Source organism: Dendronephthya gigantea, unplaced genomic scaffold (assembly GCF_004324835.1).
Source record: "Dendronephthya gigantea isolate DGI-Jeju-01 unplaced genomic scaffold, DenGig_1.0 000144F, whole genome shotgun sequence".
Taxonomy (NCBI): Eukaryota; Metazoa; Cnidaria; class Anthozoa; order Malacalcyonacea; family Nephtheidae; genus Dendronephthya; species Dendronephthya gigantea.
The window spans coordinates 477,737-492,344 of record NW_021163154.1 but is presented as its reverse complement, the minus strand read 5'-3'; the positions used below and the strand labels follow the sequence as shown (position 1 = coordinate 492,344).

At 37.3% G+C, this 14,608-nt stretch overlaps 1 protein-coding gene across 1 annotated transcript; it reads left to right on the top strand.

Moving 5' to 3' along the window:
• The first annotated feature begins 7,201 nt into the window (after positions 1–7,201).
• LOC114536748 (lactadherin-like) lies at positions 7,202–14,266 on the top strand. The gene is made up of 5 exons (XM_028558102.1): positions 7,202–7,389; positions 12,299–12,513; positions 13,222–13,261; positions 13,415–13,740; positions 13,965–14,266. Exons 1-5 carry the CDS (start codon positions 7,263–7,265, stop codon positions 14,106–14,108), a joined length of 852 nt encoding a protein of 283 aa, XP_028413903.1. The 5' UTR covers positions 7,202–7,262; the 3' UTR covers positions 14,109–14,266.
• Positions 14,267–14,608: the final 342 nt, after the last annotated feature.

Sequence of the window (14,608 nt, the reverse complement as noted above, 5' to 3'; positions counted from 1 at the left end):
GTTTTTTATGTTAAGATTAGCTGTTAAATATATTCAAAAGTTGCTCAAATCAATGCCAAAGTTAATAATGTATGTTATAATTTATGCTAGATGTCATTAAATTGAATAATTTACAAAGCTTTTATTAAACAAATGCACGGTATAGCGTATTTCTTTTGCTACATGCCACGAGATCTTAAGGGTAAAAGGGCAGAAAGTTGTTACTAAACCAACAGAACTACAGTACTGTCTAGAAATAACCTAACACTGCGGTTGCGGTTCGGTTACGATTAGGTTGCGGTTCAGTAATTGTTCACCGATAGAAACTCCAGACGACTGCAAGAGAAAAATACCTTTGCAGTTGCCGTTCGTTTCCGAAGGAAATGTTATGAGCAGCTGAGAAGGACAACAAAATTACCAAATCGAAAAAATCTTAAGAATCTGTTAGACCGAGTTAGGCCGAGGTTCAATCTCCGTCTCGCCGTGGTTCGACCTCGGTCGGTGCTCGGTTTAACCGTAATCAGACCGATGTTTGACCTAGATTAACCGCGGTTTTTATTTTCGGAAAGTACCGTACATAATGAACAAGAAAGGTTCGAAACAACAGGAAATGAACTAAAGCATTTGAAACTTCTATCATGATTGTATTTTTATTGTTATTTTGGAATTCCAAGTCTGTCCAACGTGTCGTAAATCAAGAACAAAATCATACAACGTTCTTCACAGCAGTTGGCGGATCTAGGGGTACGTGCAGAATAAATTACACCAACTAATTTTAAATTCAAAACACCTTAATAACAACGCTACTGGCTACAGATTTGAAAACAATATTTTTACATTAAAATCTGTCAATGCGATTCCGATTTTAAGCTGTGGTAAGGTATTCTGCACACCCTTAGATCTGCCAGCGCTTTACAGCTTTATGAAAGGTTATGGATATGCTAGGTTCTGATCGCCTATTGTACAAGAACTCAATCAAATTCAAATCACGGCATCACGCAAATAATAACCTACATGTATGCACGCTTTGAAAAATTGTAAAAGCTTTTATTGTATAACGTGGAAATTTGAACGCTATCTTGCAGCAAATGCATTTCAATATATTTAATCCAAATTTTAAATATATTCGTAATTGTGGACCACATCCAAATGGTCGTGCACTTTTTATATCATTATATATATATATATATATATATATAATATATATATATTATAATATATTATATAAATATATATATAATATATATATATATATATATATATATTAATATATATGTATATATATATATTATACAGTATAAGCCTTGAAATTTCCTATTCCTTTCGTATAATTATATTCTTCAGCTAAGACTGGCCGATTAGTATTCGTTGGGAGCTCAAATTCACATGCCAGACATAGCTTGCGTGCCGGCTGGTTTTAATATCTATAGGTTGTTATTGTGCAGAACTGAGTTCGTTTCAGCTCCGTGATCTATATTTGGTGGCAATTATATGCTAATCGAATATTATTTCTTTTGATTTTCCTAGCAAAGTTACGTATATCGAATACAATTAATACATTCAAACTGATATAGCTGTCTAGAAAACTTTAGAATGAGTACAGAAAAACAGTCGTAAGATTTCACGCAATCGACAAAACTTGTTCCTGGTAGACTTAATAATCGTTATTTACAATCGGCCTTACCGATTTACAGTTCCGCTATAGCGGAAGTTTGCATTATTTTAAGTACACAATTCTCAGTTCTCAATCAGAATGAGGATATAATTTATATGAACCGATAGATGATATAAAAGATTTGGTATCATAACTTCACAAAGTGACAGCATAATAATATTATATACTTATGTAGTGTCACCGTATATAATGTGGCTCTTCCGTTCGTGCAAAGCCTAGAGGCTGGACAACGAAAATGGCCTATTAGTATAGAATATTTTTTATAAGATAATTTTTATATGCAATTCGCATAATATTCACTAAAAAGCACGACAGTGATGCAAATTATTGATTTAGACATGTTATAGAACGAGTTGATTTCAAGCTTCCGCCTACCATACAAATGAATATCTGCAGCATACGGCATAACCATGCAGCATACTCACCATTGAGCAAAGCTATTATAGTATACAAGCATGCAGCAATATGTTTATCACTCATGCAGTCTTTCAAAGAATTTCAACTGTATGATCCGATCAAATAGTTTCCCAAGCTTAAAAAAGGAATAAGAATGCTAAGATTTGAAGTTCAAACAATCTCTAAAAACGAGTCCAACAACAATTCTTTATGAATTATCAAATTCAAGTATAGTGTCGTCAAGTGGGTCTTTAAATTTTACAACATCCGCCCTTTGAAGGTTATAAAATAAATTATGTGCTCGATTCTGATTACCTATTACAAGAATTAGATCAAATTCATATTACCGCATTCCTCAAGTGATACCTTTATATGTTTACATGCATTGCAAAAGTTTTGCTCATATATAAGGTGCAAATTTCAGTGTAATCTGGAAATACGTTTGAATCTTAGATTATTTAATTTGCAAATAATGACGTCATTTTATATTCATACCTCGAAATTCTCATTCTTATTCTGTCTTCAGCTAAGTCGGATATTATGTACTCGTTGCATTGGGGGTAGGGAATGAAAAACATCTGACGTAGCTTGCGTGCTAGGTTTTTTAAATCTGTAGTTTGTTGTTTTCTAAAGTGATTTTCATTGCAGTTTCGTGATCTATATCTGTCTAATTATGTGTGGCGACAATTATAATTCACAGATAAAACTTGTATATTACGGATTTTTGACTGGTATATTGACAGCAGGCATTTGGCAATATTGCACGTTTTGGCGCCAGCGCACGCCTCAGGCATGCTTAATATTATAGTTATAACTATCAAATCTTATCATCATATTGTTGTCGCAATATTAACAAAAATATATTCTATATTTTGGTGTAAACGTGCCCTTTAGACTAATTAATGCATTTCCACGTTCATGCATTGGCGTCGCGATATTTACGTGCATGCATATATACTCAGAAATCTTGTAAATACATCGTGGTTATACGACAGAGCATGGACATGCTATTGCGGCTCCGAATATGGCCGAGAATACATTTGATAACTTGATAGCTGTCTTTTAGGCCTGACTTTTCCTAAAATTAAAATCTATAAAATTCCTTAATGATTTTTAACCTGATAAAATTGGAAAATTTTAAAGTTTTCTTTATCGTAATCTTTTAGGACATACCACTTATTAACCGAATTTGAGGTCCGTACTAGAAAAATATCAGACCGAGGTCTTGACAGTACGGAACGAGCGATAGCGAGGCCATTCGCCAAGCAAGCACTGTTCAGTGGCTAACAAAACTTTTTTTTACTCGTTAAATAAGAATGATACAGTAATATAAACAAACATTAAAGATGAATAAATATATAATATTTAAATGTACCAAATAATGCTGTTCTTTGTCCATTCTCCGTCGATATTTTTCGTGTCAAACAAAAAGTGGAAGCTTTTTTTGTTCAAAAATATGAGGGTTGGACCGTTACAACGGCAACAGTCTAATACTGGGGGATTCCAGAACGGCAAAGAACCAATCAGCGCACGCCAATTTAGTCACGAGACCGCGTGCCATATAATATAAATAGTTTTATTGCATATATCACCGCAGTCCTCGCTGACTTTTATCTAAAATTTTCACGTTTGCCCGTATTTTCGTTCACCTTTATTGCCGCCTTTGTTGGTTTCTCCAACACTGTTTAGTTTATAAATCGGAAAAAATCATATATTAGCTGCCTAAAACGAAAGGATCTCTTTGTTTTCATTTAATCGAATTCAGTGCCGTGACTGGCCGTCGCTAGAAGCTAAATTGGGTGAGGAGAAAGAGGGGGGTTTTATTAATCTATTCTCATATTCACATATGCCTATGCCTGTCTGATTTATTTTGTTTGCTATTCTTTCTACGGTTGTGCGAACATGAATATATTAATATACTCCCCCCCCCCATTAAAATTCTAGCAACGGCCCTAATCACATTAAAACATCGGTATAATTATGTGACCTCTGTATCAGGTCTGGTCAGCGAATTAGGTGCGCATGCAGGAAGATTCACAGTTGTAGAATAAAAAAACAATACAGGTAATATAAGCCATCCCATTGGCAACGACCTGCATGAGCAAACATGAAAATCTATGCCTAAGGATAAAACGTGAATCATTTCAAATTTTTCAAGTTATAAGTTAAAACTTATAGGAAAAATCTCTTCCGATAACTTTGTTATGAGCATAAGTAAGGAAATATTTGACTTTTACATTTTAATTTTTTTCTCATCACGCATGCAGATGATTAAAGATTTAAATAATTATCATAAAATCACTTTTCTTTGCCATTCTTGACCGTGCAAGCGTTTTTTGTATGTTGAATAAAATTTAAAGACTGCTGGAGCCATCAAAAACACATAAAATCTACTATTTCTCCCCTGGATCCTTTCAAAAATAAGTATATTAGTTCTTTAGTTAGTAAATGGTGCCAGCAACTTCAAGTTTTGAGTGAAAATGTCAAATTCCAACCCCAAGCAGAATACACGGCGTTTGTCTCACGTTTTCGGCACAGATGTAATTATCACATTCGTGCCATTCCAGGTATCAAGACCGCTCCTTCATGGACTTCATGCGCTCCTTGATAACCGTAGCTTGTCCATCCACGGACAACAATTGATTTCGCTCAAAGCTTGTATAGTATTCCGAACTTGGTATTACGATCCTCAACGTCATCTGTGATGAAGAGCATTTGACTTCCACAATCATCTGTCATGTTCTCTTAAGTAGAATCATCCACTAGATTGGTACACCATCAGCAGAACATAGAAATTCCATCCACGATCTTCGCTTGATATCACAAAACAACGTCAAGCTATGAATGTTTGCTGCTATAGAGCTTGAGATAAGCATGAGTGAAGAGCAGATTCAAGCAAATTACCTCACCCAGTTGAAAGGATCCTTAGCTTGGCTAAAAGCTTTGCCACTTGCGATAATGGTTCTGTGATGCAATCTACATGCGTTATATCCATGATCTTTGAAACGACTTTGTGCCTAAAATGAGCCTTTGTCCATCCAAGACATCATGAGATCAGTGATCTACTTGCTGTTGATATTGATGACGTTGCTTACGACTTTCAATTGAACCTGCCCTTGCTCCCTTGACAGGCGAGGTTCCTCCATCCAGTGCTAATTCAGCTGATGACGCCAGAGTAGACATTGCTGCGAGAGGTTTCTGGCAGAGATGTGAAAGGTATTATTTGATGTAAGGTTGTTTAACCCATACGCCTCAAAACATCGAAGCAAGACGTTGACCAGCTCGTTTAAAGCCAACGAACGGGAAAATTTTTTTGGACGCATAATGATTTTAGGTCGGCACTAGATCATAGACAACATATTCACAAATACGAAATCGCTGTAAAGTTTTTTTAGTTAACCCTAAGATTTTGATAGTATGAATTATTTACCAAGCTTTAATGAGGAAGTATCATGTGAAAGCTACCTTTTAAACAGATTTTTAAAAATTTAGCGAAATATAGCAATATAGCTATATATTGATTTTTTTTGGAGTTGTTGGTACGTACGAAAAAATGTTCTATAGAATCCTATAGAACAGGCTTTATCATATTCTAAGTCCTAAAGAATAATCTAAATGACCTCTTATCCTATAGAATGTTCTATATTCTGTAGCATTTGCTATATTCTAAAGAATTTGACTGCAGATCCTATAGAATATTCTGCTGTACTTGTATATTCGCATGCAATATCATGTTATATATATAATTATTATATATCTCTAGAATGTTATATACAGAATGTAGCCTTTATGTAATAAGGCAAATTAAGATAAATATAACATTTTAGGACAAATATGATTGCTCGAGAAGTCTGTTTTCATCTCTCTAGAAACACAAAAGCTGAATTAGGAATAATTTCTACCCCGGGGCTAAGAACTTCAGCTCTGGGTGTGAATATGCGCTTAAAAGCCCACGAATAACAAATTCGCATTTTGTTTTCACTCACATGCGTAAATGGCACAACTGCGCATGTTTGAATAACTTCAACCCTGGGTTGAAACGATTACATGACAAATTTTTCAGTCTCGGGGCTAATTTTACCCCAGGATTGAGATTTCAGGTCGGCCATGCAGCTCGGATGAAATTTCAACCCCGTGGCTGAATTCATCCCGGGGGCTAAAAATTTGTCATGTAATCGCGCATTCTATTTTATAGGATATTAATAGTTATAAAGGGCTGAAATTTCATCCCGGTCAGCAGGGCTGAATTCAACCCGGGTGTTGAGTATTTGTTTAGTATTCATTTCGATTTCGTATTATTTCCATTTCCCCAAAATACCCAGGTGTAATTTCAAAGCTCCCGGAGGAATAAGTGCACATGCACACTAGGCGCTTCTGTTAGGGCCAGCTTGAAGAATAAATTTCACTGTTATTGACGGAACTTCATATAAACTTTTAAACGTTCTTGCGGGATATCGTATTGTATCCTACTGCCTTTAATGCTTTCATTAGGTTACGAGTTATAGAATTAGTTGTTTGTATGAGCTAAAATGTGGCATTTTTAATAGTTTAGTTGATCAGAATATAATTTAGGAAATACTAGCTGAGAATATGTTGTTACTTCTTTGGAAAAACCTTCAGTGCATTTCAAATTTAAATCTGAATTCTGACATAAGAAATATGAAAGTGACAGAAATTAAATTGAAATTGATTAAAAATGCATTTACTTGGACGTGCTACAGAGGTTCTAATTTAATGACAACTTGTCAAATTAAAAACCAAAGCTGCATGGCCGAGGCCTTTGACTTGTATTGACTGACACACGTCTCATATCATGCCTACTTTTCTTAATCTAACAAACAAAAATTAAAATAAATTCTTTCAAATAGTCCCGATTTGTTCAAAATTGAATTCTGAATTATTATGTTTTACTTGCCAATATTTGTCGTTAAATGAATTCATTAATTATTGACTTCGTGGTTATTATTTTATAAGGATAAAACAATTTGCAAATGTCGGCATAGAAAAGTAATGAAACCTTTTATGATTATAATAAACCATGTCACTTTGGAAATGTAAGGGCAGGTGATCATTCATATTTTGTCTCGTTCATCTGCAGCATATAATCTACTGTGGACTTAAGAGTACTTCGCACACACGTAATATTATCAGATCGCAATCAACTCTTTTCGTCGCACTCCTTTTTATGTGCAATTACATCAAGTGAGTAACAATGAATATCGTTGCGATCCATTTTTTGTTGATGAAGAGTTTTGTTGATTTAATCACAGCAGAACAATCCCAGCCACGATTATACTCCAAAGGAAAATACGCTACTTTCAAGATTGTATCAAAATATGGTGAGTATGACATTTTGATGAATGCAAAAGATTTTTTAAATTGGTTACCAATGTAATGCGTTTGTCCCACACCTAAATATTTAGACTTTTTGCATTTCACGCCTGAGTCTCTTTTTATGACGAAATATTTTTGCGAATATTATTTATATTGTACGAAATCTAGGTTTTACCAAAACAATTCACCTATGGCTGTGTACTTTCCCTTATGCAGTATTTTTCGACAAAATGTTTCCCTGGGTGGTTTGGTAATCTTACAGTTGTCTTTTGACGGTGCCACACAGGCGAAATTTAGACTTGGAAGGATGTATTTCAAGCATAATATATCTGTTACATGATATGTCATTTCGTTGAAACCTAATCAATTATTTATAGGGGCGGGGCACATTAAAATTTTGTTTGTTCATCATTATATTCACTATATGCTCCTATAACGGTGTAACGCTGAGTGACATCTGCACGCTTGTAGTTTGGTTAAAGCATCTTTTTCGGATTGAGCGATAATATAAATTTCTGATCTCATTTTACTGACTTTTAACGTTTTAAACTAGCCGGCCGGGGAAGCAATGCCTAGGGCTTTCTCGGCCCAGCTTTCTTTGCGCTTCGGATTTAATTATGAGTTTAATTTTGTTCCGAAGCCGTCACCGTTATACTGTTATAGAGTCATGCTGTATAATTATTAATTAACATTAGCCGCCTTTGATACTTTAATAAAGAAACGCTAAATCTCCGGTTTGTGAAAAATAAGGCATGCTTTGGACTGTGATCTTATAGTACGTTTACACTTGAGATTTCTGCTGCGATTTTATGTGCGATTTTCTTCTTTTGATAGACGTGTGAACGAGTAATAAGTTACGAACGCACTGTCACCGATGTGTACGAGTTCCTATTTGAACATCCGTAACTAATTGACTCCTTCACATCTTTCAAAAGAAAATCGCACATAAAATCGAAAGTGTAAACTGGCCTTTAATACCCTTTGGAAAATCAAACTATATCGAGTTAAGTGCCACAAATTCGCAACTGATTAACGCTAACTGATCAGAAAATACGACTTCACTATTTTTATTAATTGATATTTCACCTACTAAAACTAACGTGCATGCCCATCAACGATCAGTAGCAGTAAATCTTCTTTTAACGTTTTGAATTTAATCTGCTCTATTTTTACCTTCCAACTAAGAAGATTCCCATTTTAATTTTGGAAGTTCGCCATAATATGAAAAATCTTATAAAAAGGGTTTAGTCTTTAGAACTTTTCAATCTTTGCGAGACATGAATTTGAAACAAAGAAGCATACTAATGATATACAAATTAGATACGGGGCCATTAAAGCACCCCGGGTCTCAGGTATTTTTCCTCCATGCTCCCCTTACTCTACATAGCTAAGTTACAGAGGAACTTTAGTAGTACCTACGAGTAGGAACGACAAGTACAAGATTTGTCATTTTTACGCCATTAGCCAAAACTCGTATTCATCGAACTTGTTGGTCAATTTTGCACTCGAAAGCCCTGGAGTTTCGTCATGTAGCGCGGGCATAAACACAGAGCTAGGCTGACCACCGACCAGTCCTGTTGAAGGGCATCTGAGACGAGGGCTAACGGGTCCGGCCTCCAACTGAAGAACTGGGGTAGCTGCGAGTTCAGACGATCGGCAAAAAGATCGATCATACAAGGCCCTCGAATCCGCATCAGGGAGCTGAAGATCTCCGGGCAAAGCTTCCAGTTGCTCGAATCTAGGAAATTGCGTGACTCCCAATCGGCCGAGATGTTCAGAGATCCCGCAAGGTGTTCGGCACTGAGGAAAATGTTGCGTGCCAAAGCCCATTCCCAAAGAGCTAGGGCAAGGTTGGAGAGGACTAATGACCGTGTTCCTCCCAGGCGGTTGAGGTACGCCACTGCAGAAGTATTGTCCATACGCAGGCGTACATGAACACAAACGGTCTTTCACAAAGCTCTTGACCGCAAACGAACCGGCCAGAAGTTCCAGACAGTTGATGTGGAGTTTCCTCTCCATCTGGGACCACAAACCGCCTGTTCTGACTCCCTGACAAACAGCGCCCCAACCCAACCGAGATGCATCGGTCTCGATTACGACATCCGGGGACGGGTGAAGAAGCGCCCGTCCGTTCCAGGCGTCCAAATGTGCTAGCCACCATCGAAGTTCGTCCGTTGCCTCCAAGGAAAGAGCTATTCTCGAGTCGAAATTCCCTTGTTGGGCTAGAGCTTTGTGTTTCAAGCGTTGCAAGTGGCGATAATGCAATGGGGCCGGAAAAACGGCCTGTATTGACCGTTAACTTGCCTATCAACTGGGATAACTCCCTCACTGAAACATCTTGCTGCGAAAGAAGAGTGGAGCAAATCTCTCTGATTGACATTACCTTGCAATCTGGCAGGAGCAGAGTCATACCCCGGGAATTCACGACAAATCCGATAAATTCTATTTGTTGTGTTGGTTGGAAACACGATTTCTCGGGGTTTATTACAAACCCAAGGCTCTCTAATAGATACTGAGCTGTAATCATGTCTTGTTGTAGACCCTTTTTGGACGTGTTCATAAAGAGAATGTCGTCCAAATAAATTATCAATCGAACACCGGATCTCCGCAGAAGTGCCACAACTGGCTTCATGATCTTTGTAAACACCCTGGGGGCTACAGCTAGACCGAACGGAAGGCATGTGAACTCGAGGAGAGAGTTTTTCCAAACAAAGCGAAGATACTTCCTGTGGTTCCTCCAAATGGGAATCACAAAGTACGCATCCTTCAGATCGATCTTGCCCAGCCAATCGTTTGGCTGGAGTAAGTCGCGCAAGAGATGGATCCCTTCCATTTTGAAGTGATCGTACTGAAGAAACACATTTAGATCTTTTAAATTGATTACAGGACGAGAATTTCCGTCGCGTTTTGGAACTAGAAATATACTGCTTACAAATTGGTCGGGAAATGGACCGGTAACGTGTAAAGCTCCTTTTTCCTGAAAAAGAGCTATCTCGGAGTCGACCTTCTCTGACTCTAGCTGAGAAAAAACCAAAGGTGCCTTGGCCCTGGTTTGAATTGGCGGGGCCGTAAAGGGGAGTTTGTAGCCCGACACCGTGTCTAGAATCTCCGGATCTAGAGTTATTTGCCTCCAGTTGAGAAGAAAATGAACCAGCCGTCCTGCGAGCTTTGCTGGAGGAGCAATTGATCGAAAATCTATCTTTAAACGACTCGAAGGCAGTACGTTTACCTGCGAGTCCAGTTCCCGAGCCTTTTGTAAGGCGGGTACATGCAACATTGGTTGGACTTTTGCAATACCTGTTAGATTTTGTTCTCTGCCGGACGTGCGAACTGTGTCGCATGGCTTTTTCCCCGACGATACGAGTGCTGGCCTCCACGGTTTGAGAATCTCTGGCCCCACGGGCGAGTATTGAGAGGAGAGAAGATCTAATGAATCCGAAGAAATTTTTGCCAAAAGCCCTTTTCGGCGATCAGCGAGAGCACAAAAGCTCGCATTCCCGGTCAAAGCAACGGCACGTTGAACCAGCTCGACCACTTCAGCCGGATCCAAACCCGTTTTACTTTGCTCAGCTAAAAGGGCTTTTTGCCAAAGCTGGGCTAAAGGCCCAAGAGGATCCAAAATACGCCCGGCAATGTTCATTTGACGTCGATCCATGACCGGGTTAAAAGGCGTACCGTTTCTTTTTAGGTATTTTTTAACAAAAGAGTCACCTTTTTTAGGCCGTAAATCAGCATGATGAGGCATTGGCGTATCTTTCAAAAGGTCTTTACGAGCGTTCTTAGAAAGGCCGTTAAAAGCAGCCTCCGCTGCGAAATCAACTATTGAGGTGTCAAGGGAATAGTCAAGTTCCCCAGAAGTGCTCGCGATTTGACACGAAGAGTTGTTTTGGCGGGACGAAAAGTCCGATTCAGTATCAGAGCTACTGCTCGTGCTCGAGGAACTTTCACTCGATCCTGAAGTGGAGTACGACCGCTAAAACTTACTTCGCTTACTCCTAGCCTTTTTTGACGAATGTTTGTGCTTTGTATGAGACGAATGTCTCCGTTTTGTTGTCGAAGCCGAAGGGCTATGAGACACGGTTTTACTCGGCCGGTCAGCCGGCGTTTTTTCTCGCGACACAGCTCGGGAGCACTCTCAGTTTCCACAGAAACATTTTCCATAGTGGCCTGAACCATCTATAAAGCACAATATTTATAAATAACCACGAAAATAGACTCAAATGCGAAAGGTAGTCCTTAGAGCGACAAAATATCAACCGTTTTCGTGAGCTGTGAAGAACTGAAGAGTTGGTTGCTAGGAGACGGTGTAAACATAGCTAGTGACGTTTATTTTAGTACCTAGTCCTTCTTCAGCTGTATTCGGTGTTTTGATAAGAATAAAGCATTGTTATATCGAACTTCTGTGTTCGAAATATATTCGGCTCGACAGAGCGGGTTGGCAAAATGGACTTTGCCCAGTACGTCATCTGCCTCGCCAAGTGTCCAAAAATTATTTTGGTTATTTAATATAACCAAATAAAATAATGTCGGCAAAGTGGTTATTTAATATAAAACCAAAATTGATAGTGTCGGTGAAGGTGGTTATTTGATATAACCAATTCAAATCATGTGCACGAAATCTGGTTATTTGATATAACCAATTTATATTTTGTGCATCAAAACTGGTTATTTGATATAACCATATTATATTTTGTATACAAAAACTGGTTATTTGATATAACCAAAGTGTATTATTGGTTATTTAGTATAACGAAATAAATCAATAAAAAAACAACCCTAAAACCGATAAATAATAAAAACACATTTGGCGCCCCATATTTGATAGGAGTTAATTCACCATTCAAAATCCAGAAGACATTGAATTGTGTATTATTAGACAAATAAAAATTTTTCGAACAACTTTTTTATTTTCAGGCAACTCATTGGCATCAAGGGATATTGCATCAAATCATACTGTGCATTCTAAGATGGAGTGTTCTTGGAAATGCCTGGAAGAGAAAATGTGCCTTGGTTTCAACTACAGATCTAAATCCACAAATGACGCAGTGAATTGTCAAATTAGCAACAGAACTAAAAGCAGGGATACGTCTCAGAATGGAGACTGGTGGTTTTATCAAGATTTGGAAACCGTAAGCAAGTCATTGGGCTGATAAAAATATCCACCTTATCTATAATTATAAGCGGTAACCTTGTTACTAAATAATATAATATAAGAAGAATATTTGATTTTGCCCAGCCTTGCCTTGAGCTACACCTTTCTAGCGTGTTGAACGTGTCATGTTGAAATGGCAGCCCGGCAAGCGGTGAGGTGTTTGGGCCCATGCGGCTCAATTCAAGAAAGACAATATTGCGATTAACCAACTAAACATTCCAATACAGATACTGCATGATTATAAACAAAAGTAATTAATTATAAAAAATAATTTATATATAATAGTATACGTAGATAATTGTATAAAAAATTACCCCCGTTGATGCGACGCCATGCACTTAGTTCGAATACTTATAAAATATTGTTAAATATTTAATATTTGGGTTTAATTTTGAATTGCATCGTAGCAACAGCTAAAAGATGACAATAAATCACTCTGCAAAATGATGAACTGCTTCGCGTTGGGGAACACATTGCCACGTCTTTTTAAGCTTTTAAATGCGATGTAAATAAAGCTAGGATGTTTACGAGCCACGCACCTATATTTTTAAGTCTGTTTGCATAAACAAATCCAATATAACAATGCATATGCCTGATCAGACACTTTCTCCAAATCATTATAAAAATCTTTTAGTAGCCCAACCGAAATGAGGTCAGCAAAATACTCACCACGTGTTTTTTATAGTTGGTAAAAAGTTCAAACGATAAATCGCCTCTATCTCAAGGTATAAGATTCTTGGTCAACATATTATCATATTAATATTCATGCCACAAATATACAATTTCAGCAGCATTTGCACTCAATAATAACGTCATTTTATTTCATTTTCTTCTACTTCATTTAATATGATCATTTCATTTCTTGTTATTTAAACTAGTTCAATGCACAGATCCTGAACCATTGGGAATGCAAAGTGGTAAAATCCCGGATTCAGCAATTACAGCATCATCTTCTTATAATGAAAATTACAAACCTTACTATGGAAGATTAAAAAGGCCAGGTCCTTCCTGTTCGTGGGCACCAACTACAGGCGGAAGAGTTGGCTCGTGGTTTCAAGTTGATCTCGGCAAAATGACAACCGTTACTGGATTAGCTACCCAGGGGCAGTCATGTGGCTACAGCGAATGGGCGACCACTTACTCAGTATCGTACAGCACTAATGGTAATAAATGGACCTTATATGAAGAGTCGGGAGTACCAAAGGTAATTAAAATTGGGAAAATATATTAAAAATGTATTGCTATATTGTTATATTGTTGTATATGTGGTGCATGTTGATGTATGCATACATCTCGTTCATCCTTCCTTACCAGGATGATCAAGATGACAACAATTACTTTAAATCATTAAAAACAATAAGAATTATTAGAAAGGATTATTAAAACGATATAAATAGAAGTAAACAAAACCTTTTTTGCTTGATTTAGATTTTTCAGGGAAACAAAGATAAACATTCAATTGTTAACAACACATTTAAAATAGATATCAGATCTCGATTTATTCGTGTGTTGCCAAAGTCTTGGAGCAAATATCCTGCAACCAGGCTCGAATTGTACGGTTGTTATATCTAACTATTTAAAGCTTATTATTGTTGTGTGTTTCTCCCAATATTCTATTTCCGCTTTATTGGATTTATGACGACACGAATGTAATGCATGAAGAAACTTCTCGCTTGATAAAAATCAATGTCGCTTATTGTGATTATTGTGATTCTTCAACATCTGTAACACATTCAAAGAATCCTGACATAATGATTATGCAACAGCACCCATGAAAAGTTTGAAAACAATGGTAACGATTTGTGGTGAAAAGTGAAACCCTCGTTTATCAGGAAGTGTAAAGCCCGCTTTCCGCTGGGCAAATTATTCCCGCGATGCGAAGCGATATGTGAAATCCGGTGATGGGCTTGGTTTGCGAAAAAAATCGCCGAGAAATATTAGAATTGCTACCTACTTTTTATTTGTTCCTGCGAATTAATTCGCATAGTGGAAAACCAGCTTCGGTCAACCGCTCAGAAAAATGTTATATCTTAAAAAAAATTCTTGGACCAGCTTTGAGTATAATTATTTGC